General features: G+C 44.4%; 1 protein-coding gene across 3 annotated transcripts in view; it reads right to left on the reverse strand.

The window, feature by feature from the left end:
* Positions 1-6,601: 6,601 nt before the first annotated feature.
* NR1D2 (nuclear receptor subfamily 1 group D member 2) overlaps positions 6,602-22,826 on the reverse strand; it is a 31,315-nt gene continuing 15,090 nt past the window's right edge. For all 3 annotated transcript variants that reach the window (XM_037890417.2, XM_043540922.1, XM_043540921.1), the window contains exons 3-8: positions 22,037-22,125; positions 21,056-21,200; positions 18,871-19,499; positions 16,861-17,046; positions 11,684-11,894; positions 6,602-9,585 (exon numbers count right to left, since the gene is read on the reverse strand). In XM_037890417.2, the coding sequence (XP_037746345.2) occupies positions 9,389-9,585; positions 11,684-11,894; positions 16,861-17,046; positions 18,871-19,499; positions 21,056-21,200; positions 22,037-22,125 (1,457 nt within the window). In that variant the 3' untranslated portion in view covers positions 6,602-9,388. The remainder of the gene's footprint in view (positions 9,586-11,683; positions 11,895-16,860; positions 17,047-18,870; positions 19,500-21,055; positions 21,201-22,036; positions 22,126-22,826) is intronic.

The raw sequence follows: 22,826 nt of genomic DNA on the forward strand, positions 1-22,826 counted from the left end.
GTTTCCACAGGACTATTGCCAGTCGCTTCTCAATTGTGAGGGCTGCTCTCATCTTGGTATTCATGCACTTCAGGGCAGGGGAAAGCAAGTCACAAAGTTCCATGAAAGTGCCATTACGCATGCAACACAATGTTGTACTTGTTTCCCGGGCCCAGAATCGGCATTCCACCAGATGAACCTCACCCATTAGCACCATGCTGCCCACATTGCCAGGGCCCATGCTTTGAGAGAAGTCTGTGTCCATGTCGTCATCACTCTCGTCACTGTGCTGATGTCGCCTACTTGCCCGGTTTCACTTTGCCAGGTTCTGGTCCTGCATATACTGCTGGATAATGCGTGTGGTGTTTAATGTACTCCTAATTGCCAAAGTGATCTGAGCAGGCTCCATGCTTGCCGTGGTATGGTGTCTGCACAGAAAAAAGGCGTGGAACAATTGTCTGCCGTTGCTCTGATGGAGGGAGGGGCGACTGACGACATGGCTTACAGGGTTTGCATACAGGGAATTAAAATCAACAAAGGGGGTGGCTTTACATCAAGGAGAAACAAAAATAATCATCACACAGAATGGCCCCCTCAAGGATTGAACTCAAAATCCTGGGTTTAGCAGGCCAATGCTCAACCCACTAAGCTATCCCTCCCTCTGGTATTTCATGCAGGACTGAATCTCCATTAAAGTTTTCAAGGTGCCCCTGACAGACCTCACCAAAACAACTGTTGGCTGTTGATTTCACGGAGGGAGGGAGGGGAGAGCAAATGAATACAAAACAAATCTGGTCTATTTCTTGTTTTGATCCATTCCATCTATCTTTTACATCTTTGGCTGGCAGCAGACGGTGCAGTAGGACTGCAAGCCATCCACATCTCCTGGCTGCTCGGCGGAAGATGGTGTAATAGGACGGCTTGCAGGACTAAGGAGAACGACCTGGTCGAGTCACTCCTAATTTAGCCCCTGTGCCCATGTCTGCCCAGGCGCTCCTGACCGACCTTACCGAGGACGCCAGGAGCACCTCAGACATGATGACGATGGTTTTCAGGCCTATTGTACCATCTGCTGCCACAAGGCAATGGGTTGCTGCTGCTGTGTAGCAATGCAGTACCACGTCTGCCAGCATCCAGGAGACATACGGTGACAGTGAGCTGAGCGGGCTCCATGCTTGCTGTGGTATGGCTACTGCACAGGTAACTCAGGAAAAAAGGAGCAAAACGATTGTCTGCCGTTGCTTTCACGGAGGGAGGGAGGGCCTGACAACATGTACCCAGAACCACCCGCGACACTGTTTTTTGCCCCATCAGGCATTGGGATCTCAACCCAGAATTCCAATGGGCGGCGGAGACTGTGGGAACTGTGGGCTAGCTACCCACAGTGCAACACTCCGGAAGTCAACGCTAGCCTCAGTACTGTGGAAGCACTCCGCCAAGTTAATGCACTTAGAGCATTTTGTGTGGGGACACACACAATCGACTATATGAAAACAATGTTTAAAAAAACCAACTTCTACAAATTTGACCTAATTTTGTAGTGGAGACAGACTCCTAGACACCTTTGTAACAATTTGCATCTCTATAACACCTTCCACATGAGAATCTCAAAGCAATTTACAAATGTTTTTCAGTGAAGTCTCATAGCAGATATTATGGTATTTACCTTCCTGTTATACAGACAGCGAAACTGAGGAACAGTAAGGTTAAGTGACTTGACCCAAGGTCCCACAGCAATTCAGTGATAGAGCCAGCTCTTCTACTTCAAGCCTTGTCTTTACAGTTTTATCATGAGAGAACACATCATCAAAGAGTTGTACTGAGGCAGACCCTGGTCAGTTTGTGGTCAGTATATACAAGGACAAGCCCTGTTCATTGTCATTTCAGTTAGTCAGGGTGACACCCGGAGGTCAGTGAAAGGTACGTCGTAAGTGCAAAGTATCAGCGTTTGGGAGTTTGCTGGAAAGAGTACGAGACTGAAATATGCGTGCTTCTGCAATGAGATAATTCATGCCCATAGTTAAAGTGTCACTATCATAATGTGCATGGACAATTTCTTTGTTTTTTTATGTTAATTGTAGGTTTAAACAGTAAATTATGTTGTCATACTAAGAAGAATTGACCCCTGGCATAATGCTATTGTCAGTGGGTGAACTTGGCTTTAGCTTTTTGAGCGTGAGGCAGTGCAGTCTGCCATAGCAATTGTACAGCCTAGCAAATGATAAACTACAGCAGAAAAGCCATAGAATAGAAAAGGGTAGTGCTGTGAGATGACCATTCTCTCCTGTAACTGCTTGAAAGGGGCCCAGATTTCAATGGGAGGGTGGTGGGGTGGACTAGATCCCGAGGCCCGACTACTGAGGTTGTGTCCCTGCCTTACCCAGCCCCAGAAAAGAGCAGAGGAGAAATCCTCCAGGCAGCCTAGCGTGGCTGCAGAGGAAGCAGTCAATCAGAGGGGGCTGCTGGAGCAACCAATCAGGTGCCATGTGCAGGTGCAGCCTGCCTGGCTCTGGAAAAGCAGGAACTGGGATGCCTGGCTGGGTGGAAGAGCAGCAGGACCACAAACAGCTCAGTGTGGGCAGGGCTGCCGAAGACTGGCAGAGCTAAGATGGCGCTCCTGGCTGGCTGAAGGTGTTGAGCACAGACCGAGCCCAGCACCTAGCCAGCCCAAGTAAGGGTACTGTGATGGGCTCCTGCTGTTCATTAAAATGCAGGGACCTCAGCAAATGACTGTTTCATGGCAACATCACGTTGTGGGGCTCGCTCTTCTTTGGGAAACTGAAGCCTTTCATGCAGAAACATGAGCATAGGTTGTTAGCGGGCTGGTTCAGACAACCTGCAGGGCTCGCAAGTGGTTTCAGGAAACTCAGATGGGCAGGTACATGAGTAGCAGCCAGGGATAAATGAGTTTAGTTATTAAAAGATGGGGGCGGGAAGCCTCAATCACTGAGTTATACAAAAGCTACCAGGAATGGTGCTGCCATGGCATGGGCGGTACAGGAACGGTGACACAGATCTGCCCTGGTATAGCTGGTTTCCTGCTGACACCAAGGCTTCCCAAGAGTGTAGTTCCCAGACCTGTGGTTTGTTCAGCAAGGAGCAAGCCCCATCCTGACAGACTAATTGCACATCCAGGGGAAGAGCCTTGGAAAAGAGTGCCTGGCTTGGTCCTGTGCTCTCAGGTGCCAGGTTTCTGCCAGCTGGTCCCTCTGCAACTAGCACCAGTGCTGTATCACAGCGGGCACTTGTGTGCATGCCGGGCTCACTGGAAGAGCAGCACTGAGCTAGCCCACCCAGGAAATTAACGACTGCCAAATGCTAATTAATGCTTTAGGTAGTGGTAGTGCTCACTGTGAATTAGGTGCTGCCAAATAGAGAGGCAGAGCCAGTCCCTGCCCTGAAGCGCATATAGCATCAACCATAGCAAAAAGAAAAGGAGGACTTGTGGCACCTTAGAGACTAACAAGCTTATGCTCAAATAAATTGGTTAGTCTCTAAGGTGCCACAAGTCCTCCTTTTCTTTTTGCGAATACAGACTAACACAGCTGCTACTCTGAAACCAACCATAGCAGAGCGGCACCAATTTGCACTTTTAGGTCCATGCATCAAACTAGCCACTAGAGGGGGCTCAGACATGCCACTGAATAGCTCAGCCGTGCAACGAGAAAGGGCTACAAAGGTACGGGGGATAGTGGCAAGGCGCCAGTATGGATTACGCTGGTGACTTTGTATAAGGGACAGGACAGAAAAGGGCTGATAGGAAGACAGAACTAGAGCAACCACAGAAGAAAGTCCTGAGCTAAGGGGAAGAGATGAACAAGGGAGCCGAGCTGAGCAATGGGGGCGGGCGGGAGTGGGTGAAAGGTGAAGAGCATACATCTGTTTGGAAACAGCCCCTGCTCCAAGTCCCAGTCACAAGTGAGGGTTTGCCTCAGAAGAACCTGCTCGGGCACTGGAAAGTGCAGCCCTTTAAATGAGGTGCATCTGAACTGTGGGCCTGGGGTAGAGGACAGCATGCTAGGTAAGCAGTGCCTTAGCCAGACACTCGCTTAGGCCTCTTCCCTGCCCGGACACCTGCACCACACAGGCTTTACAAGCTAGCTGGAGCACTATGCCCTTTGGACGTGATGCCGCTCCTGCACTTGGAGCAGGACTGGGGGGAAGAGGGCCCCTTTAAGCCACCTTTGTGCTCCCACTGTTCTGGGGCCATACAGAGGCCTACCCCAGCCCCTAAAATAAGAGTGGCCCCCGCGAGTAGCCATATTGTGCTTGGCCGACGCCTCCACCCCATCCAGCATGCCAGAGGCTGGGAGCAGGGCCACTGCAGAGCTTTTCTACACCAGGTTGCGGTAGGGCCATATCTGCTGAATTTGAAGTGCATTTAAACTTCCAGAATGGCATAAAGGGGCATTCATGTAATTGAGAATTATGGTGCTTGTCTCATTAAAAAAAATGTTTCCTGTATGTAAAGTGTGCTACATTTAAAACTGTAACAGGAAGAAGGTGTCAATTATCCTATACAGCAAACGGCTCTAGTGCTCCCTGTCCTTGGCTTACAGAATATGGCCTGTAAATAGTGGCCAGTCAAGGAAAATGGCTCTTACACTTTACAGCATTTTAAAAATAGCTTTCTGACACCTTGCCTATTAGTATCACCTGACAGATGTAGGTAACAGAAACTGAAGTTAAGGGCAGCTTGTAGAGTTTTCCTGATGCAAGAAGATGATGTTAGGAACCCACCCACTGAAGAATTCCTGTCATACCACGAGGAAGTCTAAAGCGTGAGGCCTAACTTCAAACTTGTGCGAGGTCTCACTGCTGTGTGTTTACAGTTACACGTGAGCACTGAAGCTGGCCCTAAACTGCTACTGGTAAATGGAAGGTGATGTCAACTTGGAAATCTTAATCAATTTTTTGGTAACCCTAACAAGGTCCACAGTCAAGTGGTGGGCATTTTGCTAAATGTGATTTTTTTTAAACAAAGACAGTTTTGAGGCCTGAGAGGGCCCCTTTTACCCCTTCCCTCCCTCCCCAATTTAAAATGTAACATACTTTTTTCCTATGTTAAAAATAACTAAAAAATGCCTTTATGATTTTCCCATATATAAATACACACAAATTGGCTTTGAGCTGAGCATAAGCATGACCTATTACAACACAAAAGGTAAACTGGGGAATAACTCGAGTGTTTGAAAACAGGGGCTCAGAAAGGAACCTATCTCAACCTTAACTACAGTGTGACCCATCCTGATGCAGGACTTCTGTACATGTTAGCTGCAACTTCTATGAACCAGAGAGGCTTTTAACACATTTCATTTGCCTCTCCTCCTGTTTACTAGCATATAAGTGGACCCTGGTGATGTTACTTGAGAACAATTTATTAAGACAGGAGACTCTCAGGAGAGTCACCATCTGTGTTCACTTCAGCCTAAACAGGAATTCAAAGATTAAGGGCTTGGAAAGCTCTTCAGGGGAAGGATGTAATGATTACTTCCACTTACTTTTAGAAAGTGTTTAACAATTAAACCACAAAACAGTTGGTTAGAAATGATCTTTATTCTCCGTACCTCCCATACAGTTTTCAGATGATGATTCAGAAACAGGATGAGATGCAGTCTATGCCCATGTCCATTTATACTTTAATAATAAATTGTACCCAGATATTGACTACAATATTAGATCCGTTTTCCTTGTAAAAGGTACCATTTATTTCTGTTAGTGCATGAACAACGGGAAATCAGAATTTGGGACCAAGTCAAGGCAAGATCCTCATTTGAAGGGGCACTGTCAACTTGAAATCCAGTTAGTTTCTCCAAATGAGTTAAAAGTTGTTTTTCACCTGGCTCCCTGCCTATTTTGGAGGACTTTGTGTCACTTCCCACCCCGCCTCCCTAGGATGCTGTGTGAGAGATTCCCACAAAGTGGGAAACTTCCCAAGGCCAATGCTTAAGTGCTCTGCCTAAAGCTGGGATTCTGCAATGAGCTCCCTGCACAGAACACCGCTGGAGTCACAAAGGTTCTGCGTGGGCACAGGTTTCAGACCATGAGGCGCTCATGGCAGGACTAAAGCAGTGCCAATACATGGCAAGAGGTTTCTCTATTTTCTTTCAACAATGGGGGCTCTGGTGTGGGTGATTTTGTTTAGCAGCAGCAGCTACACAATTTTCAGGGAAGTTTGAGAGTGCCCCTTTAAATTGTGTTCCCAGCTCTCCAGAACCGACAGCTTGAAATGACAAACCCTTCACTGACAATCCGCAAATTTTAAATTGGAAAAATCAAAGCTCATCGGTTGCTTTTGGGCGCACCTGTCTCCCTGAGACTACTTTACGGAAAACAAACCATGTACCCTACTCAGTTACAATGCAGTGAAGAGGTTTTAAAATAGTATTAAAAGGATAGAAATCTACTCCTACCCTGCTGGTAATCATAAATCATCTTCAACTAACCAAGCATTCATCCACCTTCCAGGAAAAAATCAGTATCTTATACCACTGCAAATCAGCGCAGCTCCACTGACCTTACACCAACTGGCATTCTGATTCTTTGTGCCTCGGCATATGTACTGTCCCTCCCCCATGTAGACTTTATATGTATAGAGATACACAACAGCATGGAAACAGCCTTGTTTGCTAACATAATGCCCATATTTAATCTTTTCAAACCTGTACAATCAGTAACATTTCAATAAATTCATACAGTACGTTATATTAATCGTTCCGCAAAGTCCCATCTACAGTACTCATAAATGTCTTGCATGAAGACTATTATCTCAGCATTTAACAAGTGTATAACCAGTGACACAGTAAAAGAGTGAGCTCACAATACATGGCTAAAGTAACTTCTTTCTGAAGTTCAGTTATGGAGTTCACGAAATATGAGCCATTTTGAATAGCTTTTTCTTTTTCATTAAACCTTTTGGCATGAATCTGGGGGTTTTTCAGCTGATATAAGTTCGATTTGCATTACATGTAGGAAGATTTCATTCAAATGAAATTGCACACATCAGAATATTTATCTATTGCATATATATTGAATCTAACTAAAATTTAATAAGCAATCCTTACACAGTCCTGGTTATACATTCCTAAAGGCTTAATAATAAAAGTTTTAAAAGAAAGAAAGAGAGAGAGAGATAGTGAGGAGGCCTCTATAAGAAGCCAAAAATCAGGGGTCAGTTTGACCGTCACTTTTGAAACAGGGTATATTAAAGAGCCACCTTGACTCCTTGCAGAAACAAATGATGCAATTGTGTCCTTTCATAAATGTGCATTTTAGAATACATGTCAGTGAAGCGTTAAAACTAATAATATTGGTTGAATGCAGTGTTTGCAGAAATGAGGGGGAAAAGCCCTAGAAATGTAATCTGCTGAAAACATTTAAAAAAGGGGGGCTGTTTTCCAGTGGTTGAAGTAGTTTGAAGCAGGAGGAGAGCTCTCACCCCACCAGCTGAGGAGGAGGGGGAGCTACTGGGAAAGGCTGTGCCCCTCTGCTTTTTGGCAAAGCGAGGATATATCTGCACTCTTTCCAGATCCCCTTCAGTTTGACTCCCTTGCCATTCACTTTTGGGCAGAACTCATCCCTTTCAACTGAGATTTCTGCTTAAAAACTGATGGCCCCATGTTCATGCTACAGTGCAGCCCAAACCTCCTCTCACCCCCACCACTACCGTTAGCGGCAAAACTGCCATTGACTTGCATGGTGCAGGATCGGATCTCCAGGGCCTGATCCAAATCCTACTGAAGTCATTGGGAAGACTCATACTGACTTCAACTGGCTTTGCAGAAGTCCATAGCGTTTTGAACCTGCAAGGTTAATGGGAGTTCTGCCATCAGAAAGTTTCAGGGACTGTGCCCTTACACATCACATTAACCCTTTAGCAACAACCCTCTATCAGTTGACAACAGTTAGTGTTACACAATTTTAAGACCTTAGAGGGTCAAACTTGAACATCAGTCAACTAAACATGAAGGTAAAAAGAGCATTTTCTGCTCCCACAGTATATGACAGTAACGTGACTATTTATAACATTACTGCTTTGGCTTTTTAAATCACGAGTCTGTGGTGTCACTTCCTGCTATAACAGAAGAAATTCAACTCCATGAGGAACATTCCCCCTCCCCCCTTTTAGGGTGGAAAGCAGCAGAATACAAAACAGACCCTCAAGTCTGGGAATTTTTCTGTCTGGAATAAACAGAGCCCCAAACCCCCAAAACTCTCTGTTTTGTTAAGCGAGTCATGATATCCAACAATCGAGTGCACTTGTTTTCCGTACACAAAAAAAGTTCTTTAAAAAGCATACAGCTCCAATATTTATATACATATTAAGGTTGGCGGTAAAACAACAGGAAAAGACCAAGGTGTCTCTCTCAGCTCTGTATTCAAATCTTATTGAGCAGTCAAGTAGCAAATTGGTGTAGTGTAAGAAAGAAATGGACACAGAAATATACATGCAAAAAAACAAAACAAAACAAAAAAAAAACAAAACCCAAAAGAAAAAACAAACAAACCTGCAATCTGGATATTAGATGGATACACTTTTCCTGAAAATTTTCCTTGATTCTTTAGGAGGAACTGATGGATTCTGTTGCTCATCAGCTATGCTAGTGTCCAACAGCTTTTTAACCACTATCAGCACAAGGTAAGAACCTTAGCTGCAACAAATAATCAATCTAACTAGTACCCTAAACAATTCTCTTTCAGTTAATAGTTCTCGTTATAAAGTTGGACCTGACTGCAATTTTGGTGTCACAGTATTTCTTTTATTAACAAATATAGCATATCAATGCAAATTTGCTGTTTTCCAAAAATTATAAATGGTCAGATAATTAGTTCAGCAATACACAAAGTGCACCTATTTTGGTTCTTTCCATAGATAATCTGCTTTTGCAAGTTTAACTCCTTCACAGTTTAAAATATTGTGAAGAAATTATGTCTATATTTTTATGTAGAACAATTTATATACATACACAAATATATATATATACACACACACACACACTTCTGTACTTTATATAGGTCATTAGTTAATTAGTAAGAGCTTTCCAGACAAGCAAGACTACATGCGTTAGATATGGGAAAGCCCAACTGTCATTTCTTTCATTTCTCACACAGCCACTATGCTTTTGATTTTCACCAGAGGAAGCTGACAGGTCTTTCTGTTGAGTGAAAAACTTTACAGTCAACATACTGATGATTCTGGATAGTTTGATGAACTCTGAATGCCACGTTGCTAACCACTGGACGTACTCACTCTGAAATGTTATTGCAAGGTTACGGCGTATCAACCAATCACTAAGAGTCAATGAGATTTTCTTCTCCAACAAGTGGTACAAACATATAAATAAGTATTTTAGCACAAAATATACAGCTTAACATGAGGCAAGTTCATGTATAAATAAGAGCTAAAGGCCTATGGGTGAACTTTAAAGGCCAAGAGTTCCTCAGAGTGCATGTTGTTTAAGGAACGCAAGTCAGGTAATTTCAAAAGAAGTTTTGTAAAAATAGAGGCTTCGTTTGGATGGTTTTTCATAATTAAGGTCCTTAGTGCACGAATTAGTGTCTCCTGCAGCGCCTCCACAGAGTTAACATTTTCTATTCCAGATCGATCTAAAGGGAAAGAGAGGGGAAAAAAAAAAAGAGTGGGAGAAAAGGCAGGCAGACATAGCTTGCAGATAAAAAGCAGTATGAGTCAGTTGTCCACATCAACCAATATAGGAAAAAATGTGAGCCAAGACTTTCAAACCTGGGTGGCTCAAGCGAGTCTCCCACATCCTTATTTAGGCCCGGATTCAGCAAAGCTCAGACACAGGCAGGCAGTCCCATCTCTATTCAGCAAAGCAAAGCACTTATGTACTTTACTGAAGAGAGATAGATTTAAGCACATGCTTGAAGGAAAGTATGGGCTAAAGTGCTTTGCTGAATCAGGGCCTTAGCTGCATAATGAAAGTAGCCTAACAGTTTGGAGGTGCTGCACAGCCAGCAGCTTCCACTGACTTCAACAGGAACCGCAAGTGCTCAGCACTGCAGAAAATCAGGTCTAAGAAAGAATTTAAGAGCCTAGCTCTAAAGTCCTGTTTTTGACCATCATCTTGGGGAAGCTATCTGAGCCAAGTGTTTGGCTCAGCAGTCACTGATGAATGGAAGCAGAGCCAGTTCAACACTTCACAGGACTGGGCCCTATCTCAAGTTATAGTTAGTTAGCCAGCACTGAGAACAGAACACCTCCTGGGAGACTGCTGTACTAGACATGTTTATTATCTAAAGCTCTCAACATCCTTCCCTTTTTCAAGAAAAAATATTCCACTCAGATTCTGCCTGTCTCAAACACAGAACGTGGGTGCACAGTTTGTGAGAGCGTCTAAGGAGCCTTCTCCCCACACTCACATGGCTCAGGCAGAAACGCAGCCCTTGTACACTTGGGAGCACAGGGACTGATCCCCTCCCTACGCTCCTGGGGCATGTGGAATCCCAAAGGCGGATGGGAACAGAGGCATGGCCACTGCTCCAGCGTCTCTTACGTATTGGCTAGCAAAATGGGGGACAAGGAGAGAATAAGCTGCATTCCCAAACAGCTGTAGAAGCTGGCCAGCAGCCTCCACCTGCTGGTGCTGTTTTGGTTTTTTAAACACTTAATGTATCACAGCAGCAACATTGGAGAGAATGGGATTACTCACCAGTGGGACTATTCAAGTGAATAACTGCTCACCCATGTGACCCTTAGAAAATGAATTGCTAGATCTGATGGTGTACTCAAAAATCAATAACCTGGGAACTGTTTAAGGGCCAGTCCTGCATTCCTTACACCCTGGAAACTCCCTGTGATACTAAGAACCACATTGGGAGTTTGGGATGTGGCAGGAATGCAACTTGGGGCCCAAATCTCAACTCCGATATTTTAGCATTTTATGGCAGCAGAAAACACAATTTGATGGTCTTGAAAGTATTTTATCAAGTTCCGGATAGACTAAAAGTGACGATTTTAGGAAAACTGGGTCAGTTCCAGCAAAGAATTGAGTGTCATCAATTCCCACTGATTTCAATAGTTAAGGTTGGTCATCATTTTAAAGACTTGATGGGCTCTTCAACTGCATAAGGTATGGTTCATGATGTAGACAACCCTATTGCTAATAGAGGTTCCGATCCAATTGCAGGATAGAGACTTTACCAAAAAAAGTGAAACTACTAAGCTATGTACCAGGCTTTGAAGATATCTCTGAGGTAAAAAGGACCTGGTTCTCCAATTACCCACATTGGTGTAAGTCAGAATTAACTTCCCAGAAGTCAAGTTATACCTGTGTAAAACTGGCATAAGCGAGGGGAAAATCGGGCCCATAGTTCCCACTCTCGACCTATTACTTGTCTGGCTGCTGACACTTTTTGGAAAGGATATTTTACTACAGCAGTGAGACAGCAGCAGAAAAAGCCAGATATTTTTCTTTTCTTTTAAACAGAAGTTTGGGTTCCGTAGTAATAGCAGAAAAGTCCTAAATATCTGCAAATCAGAACTGTTTTTCACATATGCAATTTCCCCCTGTCCAGAGCTACAGAAGTTTAAACTACAGGCCGCCAGGAATTTAGAAGAGGCCCATTAAATCCTTCAAGCCAACTTAATTAGGCTTAATATATATATTTTACAGAGGCCTTCACTCTAATGACAACTGTATTCAAAGTTTGGCAAAGGTATAGATTAACTTTCTTTCCTTACCAGCAGAGACCAGGACAACTGCTGTAAACAAACTCATTTCCTCATCATTAAGTTGCAGGCCACTTAGTTTCTCGCTAAATTCAAACATGGAGTTGAGCAGATCGCCAGCTCCCATTGAATGCAGATCATCCACACTGTACTTCTTTCCACTAAGGAAGGTGACAGTACGTTCCTTTGCATCAAATAAAGATGCAAACCGTACCATTAAAACCTGGCAAAAGAGAGAAAAGAAAATATAGGCAGATTTGTATAGATCTATGAGAAAATAAACTAATTTTACAACTATGTAATAGTTCATTCCTATCACTTATCTTGATTAGAAATAGACAATACCCCACTTAGCTCTAAAGAATGATGCAAGCTACGTCCCTGAAATCTGGGAGAATAAGGAAAATTAGCTGCTGTTTGGAGGTAGAAGGGGAGAAGGGATAGCAGAACTAAAACTTAAGCCTCAGACATCCTGAGCCATAAAGAAAACACTGTTCACAAATGCATCGGTATGAGGACTTGTTTATAGTTACGGAGCAAACAAAAAATTCATGATATTAGAAGAAACGTTTTCTTCACCCTGTGTTTGTGGGTAGCAAGTAACAGCATCAAGCTAAAAGAAAAGGAGGACTTGTGGCACCTTAGAGACTAACAAATTTATTTGAGCATAAGCTTTCGTGAGCTACAGCTCACTTCATCGGATGGATCCTCTTCCCGGGTAAACTGGAATAGCTCCATTGATTTCAATGATGCTATGGTGACTTATAACAGCTGAGGATCTAGCCCATGGTGTGTTGTCTGTAGAAGTACCATGTCACTGCTGGGTTTTTACAGGCAATGTTAGTGAGCCCCGGTGGAAAAGAACAGAATGTGTGTCCTTGGAAAGGCTAACACAACAGAGCTTGAAATTACACCTTGTCTGTAGCTACCAATTGGGGATATATTTTTTGATATAGGCACCTCTTTCTGAGCATTTACAACTGTCAAACTTCGCCTCCTTGTTCTCAGCTGCACTGTGAATTTTTTCCATGTGGAATGGCTAGTAAGGTTCCATTTGCTCAATGTTTAACAACCCCCGACATGTTCCATTGTTTAAATATGATGTGCAGAACTGCTACTTTCTGATTTGGATAAACTAAAACAAACTTCATTTTAAAATGTCTAACTTCTTGCTTTCTGTTATGGCCTTGATTTTTTTCCCCTCTGAAAATCAAAATAGGCTGCTGGTGTGCAGAGACTGCCTGTCACCCTGACCAGTACTGTCTTACTGTTTACTTGCACTCCCCCATCTGTCTGTATCTACCTGTCGTCTCTTGTCTGACCGTCAGAGTGTAAGTTCTTTGGGCAGGGACTGTTGGTAGCACCAGGGCACCTGTATGATGCAAGGTTAGGTGCTTAGGAAAGGGATCCTTGAAGGCCAGTAAGTTGTGGGGGGAGCCACCTGGTGTGAAATGCTGAATGGGAGGGAGATTAGGACCAGATCCACAAAGGCATTTGAGTGCCTAACTCCTATTGATCTGGGCCTTAGGCAACTGACTGACAGGCTAGAACTAGGCATGTCCTTCGGCTCACGATTCTCAGCTGGACCCTCTCCTGGAGTTAAGCACCTAAGCCAGGTCAGCCCATGCCCCAGCAGCCCAAACCCAAGACCTTTCTCATAGAAAACGAGACACACACGCACAAAGCTGATCGCCCAGTTGTTAGAGCTCTTATCTGTGCTACGGGAGGCCTGATTTCAAGCCTCTGCTTTGTCTGATTTGGAGCAGGGGCATGAACCAAAATGACCCACATCCCAGGTGCTTGCCCTAACCACCAGGCTCCTGGCTTTTCTGGGGGCTTGGTCAATCTCTCCTCTTGAAGTTAATCCACTTATCAGCTATTCATTGGAGCAGGGATCTGAACCTGGGTCTCCCACATCCCAGGGGTGTGCCCTACTCACACAACTTAATCCCATCCCGGTTGTCTCTTATGACAAGCAACAGATCTTAAGCATGCTCTGAGAATGCCTCTAGGAGTGGGCCTTGCTGGGGACATGGGGAAGGAGGGGCAGTCTAGAGGTTTCTGTTTAAGCAAGGGTTTGGTGCAGCTTGTTAGCTGTGGGACAGCATCAGGACCTAGGTGGCTCTGTGCATGCCTGCAGGTGGAAACTCTATGTGGTTAGGCAACAGCTGAGCACTGACTTTGACAAGTTGTAACTGGCACCTAAATGGTGGACTCAGGTGCCTATAGAGGCAGTAAGGCACCTAAATACCCTTACGGATCTGGACCATGAGCACTATAACATTATGGGTTCACTTTCAACAGAGAAATATATGCTGTGGTGAATTTTAGCACCATGCAGAAGCCTATGCACCAATGAAGCCTGCAAACTACAGTTTAAATAGGACATAAACAGTGGACAGGTCCGGGGCTGGCCTTCTGCAGGGGGGAATTTCACTGCAAGGTGCTGAACACCCCCTGCCGCCACCATTTTCTCTGGAAACTGAAAATGCTCAGAACTTCACAGGATTGAGCTCCAGAAGCGTGGAGTCACTGGCCTAAAATAATGACTCTTCTAGGTGAACAGGATATTAATTCTGGTCTTCAAACCATATGGCCCACTCCTCAGCTGCTGTAAACCAGCACAGTACAACTGAAGCGCTTGAGGCTATGCTTGTTGACACCAGAGGAGGAGCTAGAGCTAAAATCCAGAGTGTAAAATAAAATCTAGACTCCAGATAGGAATTTTAGACAGTATGTCAAACTGGTGTTTTCAAAAGGGGCCTCAACCATTTGTGCTTGTGCATGACTGTGTCTTGGAAGGCATCTCATTTGTACTCATGTACAAGTACGCACGCACAAAACTACACACAAGTGACTCTACAGGTACAAAGAGAGGCTGTACTTAGAAAATTTGGCTCCCCAGTGTTTCAGTCTATGTTAACCACAGCTCCAGTGCCAGAGGGAAAGTTTAAATTTGCTAATGTGGTGGTTCTGTTTTAAGTTATCCCCCTGCTTGATGAAGGTCTCCGCTCTGTGGAACCTGAGCAGAGCCTAAAACGTGTAGAATTTTTCAGACAGGAATCCGTCTTTTTGTGTAATTCGAGCAAGAGTTTTAATGGTTACTGCAGATAAAGATGTGCTGGGGAGAGGTGATAGTGTAGGCTAAGTACAAATATGGTAATGAAAACATAAGGCAGGGCACTGGAAGGGGGAGCAGTCAGAAGCAAAGAGAAACTAGCATAGAGGAGGCCAGGACCTGGGTCTGAGTTTCACAGTGTAACAGGTACCTCTCACTCCAACAACTGACCATTCTAGAGCTGTATAATTTAATGCATTATCAGTGAAGAAAGCAAGGGACCCAACAACTTTCAGGAGAAAATAATTTCTTCAGTGCAAGTAAACACACAGTCCTATATCCCTGCTTAAAAACAAGTGTTACAGAAACCAGACCTGTTTGAACGAGACCTTGAATTCTGTGGGGTCAGGTTTCCTCCAGTCATGCAAGCTTTAACTCCACTAGTAATAGTGTGCATCACACACACAGGAGGCCAGGCCCGTAAATAAAGGTCATCAAGTGAGGGACACTGACTAGTTGTAACACCACATCAGGAATCCTTGCATTATTAACCAGCTGATACCAAATTTACGTACAGTACATAATGACCATATGTATGCATGCCTTGTCATAAAGAGCTGGCGGTGCTAAGGCCCACTACTAATGACCCAACTATCAGCCACACTGCAGACACTATGTAGTATCTACAGCAGGGGTGGGCAAACTTTTTGGCCCGAGGCCCACATCTAGGTATGGAAATTGTATGGTGGGCCATGAATGCTCACGAAATTGATGGCTGGGGTGCGGGATGGGGTGAGGGCTCTGGCTGGGGATGCGGGCTCTAGGGTGGGGCCAGAAATGAGGCATTTAGGATGCTGGAGGGGGCTCCAGACTGCAGCAGGGGGTTGGGATGCAGCGGGGGAGGTGAGAGCTCCGACTGGAGGTGTGGACTCTGGGGTGGGGCTGGGGACGACGGGTTGGGAGTGCAGGAGGGTGCTCTGGGCTGGGACTGAGGGGCTCAGATGGGAGGGGGATCAGGGCTGGGGCAGGAGATTGGGGTGGGAGGGGGTCAAGGGTGCAGACTCCGGGTGGTGCTTATCTCAAGCAGCTCCCAGAAGCAGCAGAATGTCCCCCCTCTGGCTCTGTGAGCTGCCCTGTCTGCAGTCACCGCCCTGTCCACAGGCACCGCCCAGTCCACAAACACTGCCCCGCAGCTCCCACTGGCCGCAATTCCTGGCCAATGGGAGCTGCGGAGGCAACACTTGGAGCAGCGGGCAGTGTGCGGAGCCCCCTGGCTGCCACTATGCGTAGGAGCTGGAGGGGGGCATGCTGCTGCTTCTGGGAGCCGCGTGGAGTGGGACAAGCCCCTGATCCTGCTCCCCGGCTGGAGCAGGGCAAGCCCTGGACCCTGCTCCCCAGCAGGAGCTCGAGGGCCGAGTTAAAACGTCTGGAGGACCGGATGCGGCCCCCGGGCCGTAGTTTGCCCACCTCTGATCTACAGTGTAGCTACTGTATTGCTGAGTAAAGTTCCAGCTACTGACACCAGGGGATACTGGAGGCTCCAGTGACTGCAGTACCCCCAGTTACCACTGGAGGGACTCCTGCACAGATGGAATCACTCTAGCCCCATCAGGTCTTTCTGCAGGAGAGACTTCAGGCAGCAGAGGGAACAGGTGCAGAACAGGGAACTGAGCCTCTGTGGGGCGAATAATTCAGATTAGACCCACAGAAGCAAGGTTGCTGCCTGCAGGTAGCTATTTAAAAGAAATAAATGATGAGTTCTGGGGTGAGGGAGGAGGTGGAGTAGGGTTCTCAGCTGTCTAAGTCTGGGAAAAGGGTTTCTGGTTGAAAAGGTTTTGCTGAGCTAACACAAAACCATGAACCCTGCTGGGGCTTAAATTAAGTTAACAGGCTCCAGATGCGAACAAGATCCTCAGCTGTTACAGCTTTATTGACCTTAATGGTTATATGCCATTATACCCATTGAGGATCTGGCTCCATCTCTCTAACGGAGCAATCGCATATCCTGGGGGAAGTTTGATTCTAGATCGAGACACATGCATCTCTATTAATAAGGCATAAGATTGCTGCACAGTCAGCCCAACATCTAAAGCATGAAGGATGCTGGCAAGGCATTTACTGTGATTCTCACCTCAAATGTCCCAGCCTTTAGAAGATTGACCTGGTCGTGCTGGCAAAGATCTCGGAACCCTGGAATGCGTTTTGCGAACTCCACCACTTCTTTCACTGCAGGGGTGAAGCTCATCGAAAATTCTTCCCAGACTTCATGGCCAGACTTACTTGGGTCCACAAAGGGAGTCTTGCTCATTGGACAAACCTAGAATTTCCACACACACAAAAAAACCCTCTTCAAATTATATTCCACATTTTAACCAGTCTTTGAAAGAAGCAGACTCGTTGAGGAAATCATTGCGCTAATGATACAACAGATAAAATAGGAATATTCATTAGTTAAGTAACAAGGATATTTCATGCAGCTCCATTAAATATCAGTTTAAAATTTTCCTAACTTTGACTGCTCCAACAATGTAATTAGGGAAAGCTGCTACCATGCAGGGAATCGAAACTGAACACCCCATTTCTGATCTCACTCTCTCTGGCTTCTATAGTTATCCCTGAATCTGCCCTCACTTACTCCACTGTAAACGAGGATCAAAGAATCTAAACTGCTCTTTTACTGCTGGAATGGCCGGGGAAGAGAATGCTGGTGGGAAAGCATGTTCAGACCCTGGCTGTCATCCTGTTGTCATCTCAGGGACAGCTGTGACAAAGACAAACCCCAGTGTCAAGCAAGCTCTGCTCAGAGTTTAGGAGAGTAATCATGATACACCAGGCTTGTCTGAAATCTAGGCAGACTAACAAGACTGAGAATGATAAGTAACGCTGTAGGGCCTACAGCCACAACTGGAGGTCTGAGCCCCACTGGACTAGGCACTAGCCACATACAATAAAGAAGTAGCTTACAAATAAGGGGATTCTCAGGAAGTTGAGAAAAGCTTGAAGGATTGTCAAAAACTAGGAGGTGAAAAAATGTAGCCAATTTGTATTTGAGGGTTTGCAATTATGGAGCATCACAGAACAAGAACTGGAATATTTCCTGTGTTCCCCCTCCCAGTCTGTTCCATCTAGAAAGGGAGAGAGAGTCTACTTTAAGGAAAAGAGGCAGCTACTACAAGGTAAAGAGGGGTGGGGGTGGGGATTTAAAAATGGGGCAAAGGTAGGGAAATATGCAGCATTGTTGCTTGACTTAAATCAGTTAGAGTGATCAAAGAGGCTGCGATAAGGAAATGCTTTCTGGTATGATGCTGCTACTGGACACTCCTAGATGAATGGGGATAAAGAAAGGGAGCACCCATACTTGTAAATCCTATCACTGGCTCAGAGTTTAACTTGTTGTAGGGGTAGAAGGATAGGTTTGTTGTGGATAGCCCAGAACCCTCCAAATCCAAATGTTTTAAGTAGTTTCCATAAAAACACCTGCTCTCAAATAAATAAATCAATAAATCTAGCCCTAATAACAATAAAATTAAATTAAAAAATGACCTGCCTGACAAGGTGAGCAAGTACTAAAAGACCCTGGTAAAAACAGACTTCAATCAACTAGATTGTCTCTAAGGATGAAATCCTGACCCCACTGAAGTCCTCACTGACTTCCAGGAGGCCAGAGTTGCACCTCAGATCTTGTGCTTGGATACTTTTTAAAAATGTATTTCAAGATAGTGTATCTAACTTTGTAAATTATTTTAAAGGTTTTATCCCCAAGAAGAAAAGGGTAGAAAAGGACTTAATGATTCATAGGGCTCACTTTTCCAAGAAACCTACTGTAACCCAATTTTCAACTATATCTTTTATGTACTTTAGTTGAAAATAGACTATCTGGCAGCTAAAAGTGTTGTTAGAAGAACCTTATCAATTGCTTGATTTCAAATCCCATACACAGTGTAAGCCGTTGACCTCTATCTAGTAGTTCTTTGCCCCTAAACTCTGTTTGGTGCTATCTGGGTCTCCACTATGGACCAAATTCATCTGTGTGCAACTTCACTGATTCTGGAGCTACATTTGGCCCCATCTGTATTGACAGCTCATTAAAAAACATGGCAAAAAAGTCTCCCTGAACCAGCAACAACAGACATTACTGTACCAGGTGCATTCTCCCTCCAGTGTTGCATGAGTATATATGTATGTTCTCATTTGCCGAAAACCCATCTTCTGGGATCTTTTCACACATTCTTTGAGTATAACCATTGGTAAAGTTCATACAGTGGCCATTTGTGAAACAAACGGTGCGCCCATTTGGATAATGCATTACATGTCTCCCTTTGTATTGTCCAGCAAGAAGTTGCTCACTCTCGGTATAATGGGTGTCACTAAGCCCACTGCTACAATAGTCGCTATTCAAACTATATTGCTCGGGGTTCTTTGGAATTCTTTCCCCGCTCTGGGGCTGCCTGGCCTCAGCTGGGTTTTCTGATTGCTCCTGGTTGTACATGAAGGTGTCCTTGTGGGCTCTGGTCACCAAACCAATCACTTCTTCCTTCGCAATGTCAGAGGGAGGAGGAGGAGATGGACTTCTGATGTTTTCCAGCTCTTGTTGGGGTTTGGATGTAAGCTCTTCTTGAGACGATGGCAGCGCTTGCTCCTGATGTTCTGTTAATGTTTCATTTGGCAAGTGACCATTGAACTGGCTGTTCATCATGGTCTTCATGGCACTTTGCATTTCAATCAGCATCCTCTGTTTTTCACGTTTAGGAATGCGGCCAAATCGAACAGCTAAGGAAGGGGGAAAAAAAAGGGTTTAGTTACCCACGGGCACACCAAATTCAGTCATGAAAACCACTACACACAAAACGGATAATCTTGCCTTTTTACGCTCGGACACTAATCCTGATCTCATTGGCATGGCTGTGTATCAGCAGTAACTCCACTGATGTCAGTAAAGTTAACCCAGTGTAAAGCTGGTGTCACATTAGAATCAGGTCCAAGATCATCTGGTTATGCACCACTGTTTATATGTAAAATGAAGGCAACAAAAAATATAACAAAAGTATCTGTATGTCCCTTTTCTTGGTTATTCCAAACCAGGCCTGGTCTATACACACAGTTGCACCCAAATGTGTGCTTTAAAACTGATGTAGTTAAATCAGTGCAACTTTGTCTGTGGACGCTCTGAAATTGCTTTAAACCTGGTTTATATCGCGTTAGCTTACATTTGTAGGGCTAGTTCACCCGACATAGTTAGTTTTAAACCGACATACGTGTGCTTGCCCAGGAGTTTGGCATTTAATTAAACTGGTTTACTTAAATCAATCGGGTACCAGCCTGTGTATAGACAGCCCCATATGGGTTGTAGTCAATGATACTCAGAATGACAGCACAATTCTTTTAAATAAAGTTCTCGGTTAATTCCCCCTGCCCAATGAGTGTTAAATGTGTTCCTGTTCAGTATGAATCTGAGGGAAATAAAAAGTGAAATGTGGGGGTGGGGTGGGGGGGGAGGAGTTCTCAGCTCAATGAAATTTTGTGCTTTGGAAGCCAAACAAACAATCTACATTTTCAGCACCTCACTAAAAATCATGGCACAAGGCAGACTTTCAGTGAGGCATACGGTGATTTAGCAGTGCAGTTTCAGTTACCATTAAAGTACTGCAGCTCTGTGCTTTCTCCTTGCACTGAAAACTTACTCCTGAAACTCTACTCTCTGTAATAGCCTTACGTTAAGTGACAATAAAAAGATAGTGTGCTATGGGCCTGACCTAGCTTCTATTAAAGTCTTTCCATTGACTTCAGTGAGAGCTAGATTGGGCAACATTTCCTTTTGTTTACAAATAAAACCTAGGAAATGTATGCAATACACTGGACAGGATGGTTCAGATTCTTATTTCAGTTACACCAGTGTAACTCCACAATAACCCCACTGCCACCAAGAATGTTATTTTGGATTTACACCAGCGTAACTGAGATCAAAACCTAGCCTAATACCCACAGAGCAGCTTAAAATATTGTTTAACTCAGTAAAATAAACTAAGACTGTTACATCAAGTCCGTCCATCTAGCAGCTGCAGTGCATCCTATTGTATTAATCCCAACTCCAGATGCTCAGAGAAGGGAGGGCTTTCTTAGCTACTTTATATATGGTGCTCAGTATAGCCACACAGTGAGAAGACTAGCTAATCCACACGTAAGAGACAACAGTAGTGTCAGAGTACAACAGGATTCAGCTGTCCGTTTCTGCCTCCTTACGATCTTTGACACATGCTCTTTTGAGATGGGTGGCGTACGCAGCACAATTCACTTTTACAATGTCGTTATTCAATTTAGGAACATACCATCTCTTGACATTCCAACAGACAAACATTTTTTGAAGCGGCACTGCTGGCATCTGTTCCTATTCATTCTCATTATAGAGCAGTTGTTATTCTTCAAGCACTTCTTATACTGAATGTTTTGCTGAATGCTTCTTCTGAAAAAACCCTGCAGATAAAAACCACAGCCTATTACCGTACATGTCAAATCTTCTATGAAGATCCGCACATTTGCAAGTAAGCTTCACTTCCTCATATTTACTTTCGGAGCCATAAGAAGTAGGCGCCACTCGTAGCTTCTCATGACTGGTTTTCTCTCAGACAGTTTTGCTAGCATAGTGAAGCATAACGTGTAAGGAAGAACACGGTAGGATTAATACAATAAACTGGTTGTTTCTAACTATATATAACTGTTTGTTTCTAACTAATAAATTCTAAAAGTTTCCCCAGCAGTCAGAACTTACGATCCAAGGATCTTCAGTATTATTATTCTCATTATACTGACAGGGAACCAGCAGAGCTGAGAGGTTAAGTGACTTACCCAAGATCACATAGGATACCTGTGGCAGGGATAGAAATAGAATCCAGCTCTCCTGACTCCCAGCCCTGTATTTTAGCCACAAGACCACCTCTTGCACAATATCTAGCCTCCCCCGTTCAAGAAAATAGCTTTCATATAACGCCATTATTGCCAAAAGCTCCTTCACAGAATGGACCATTCATGGTGTTCCTGTGTCTGAGAACAGACCTTTGATGGATCAGTGGACACGCAGGCAACTAGTTTAGTTGTTCCCATGGGAAGGAATGGTGTATTCCCAAGCAGCTTGTCTTTTTAAAGCAACCTGTGTATATTTTGAACTTTCTCAGATTAATGTTTTAATAGATTAATATAAATTTAACTTTCCAACATCATCACCTGCTTACCCTATGATTCCAATTGTTAACTACCCAGTGATCTGAAAACTAGCCAGCATCCACAACAGAAAGGAGACTATTATACTTTACCTTACAACCCTCACAAGCATGCACACCGTAGTGAAATCCTGAAGCAACATCCCCACAGACTTTACACAGGAGGATCATGCCATTAAATTCTAGAAATAGAACAGAAGACAGTGAGCATGAAAATCCAACGGTAACATTCTCCCTCAAAGGCCTTGTCTATACTGGTGGCGGTACATATGGTACATGTAGCTACACACCCCAGTGAAAGAGAGCGTGGTCCTGCTGGAGCCTTTCCCTGCAGGGAGGAAAGGCTCTGGCAGTGGGACACTACATTGCAACATAAATAGGGAGCACTGCTTGGGCACATAGAGAGCCGCAGAGGGTATATACCCTAGGGTTCAGCCGGGTCTCTAGTCTTCTTGCCTAAGCAGTACCTTATTGTCTCCACTGCTATTTATACCTGCGCTAGCTGGGTGTGCAATGTATGTATTCTACATGCCACTGCAAGGGCAGACCTACCCACAGAACACGCTTCTGCCCCTTAAAATGAGCTTTGCAAATGAGATACTGCAAATCAGTTCAATGAACAAGAAAGAGAGGAGACAAAAACAAGAACACAGGAAAACCCTGCACGACTCAGCAGGGATTAATTTAGGAACAATCGCTGGATAGAATGGGGAGAACACACATACACTGGGCTAACACTGAATTTTTAATAAAAGTAGCATTGCACTCAATGGTAGAAAAAAAAAAAGTCTGCTTACATTTATGAATTTTTAAAAGGATCATTTAGGAAACTAGGTCACCAAAGTTTGGGCTCAATCTGTCTTCCCATCAGGACAAGGAAGCC

Source organism: Chelonia mydas, chromosome 2, assembly GCF_015237465.2.
Source record: "Chelonia mydas isolate rCheMyd1 chromosome 2, rCheMyd1.pri.v2, whole genome shotgun sequence".
Taxonomy (NCBI): Eukaryota; Metazoa; Chordata; order Testudines; family Cheloniidae; genus Chelonia; species Chelonia mydas.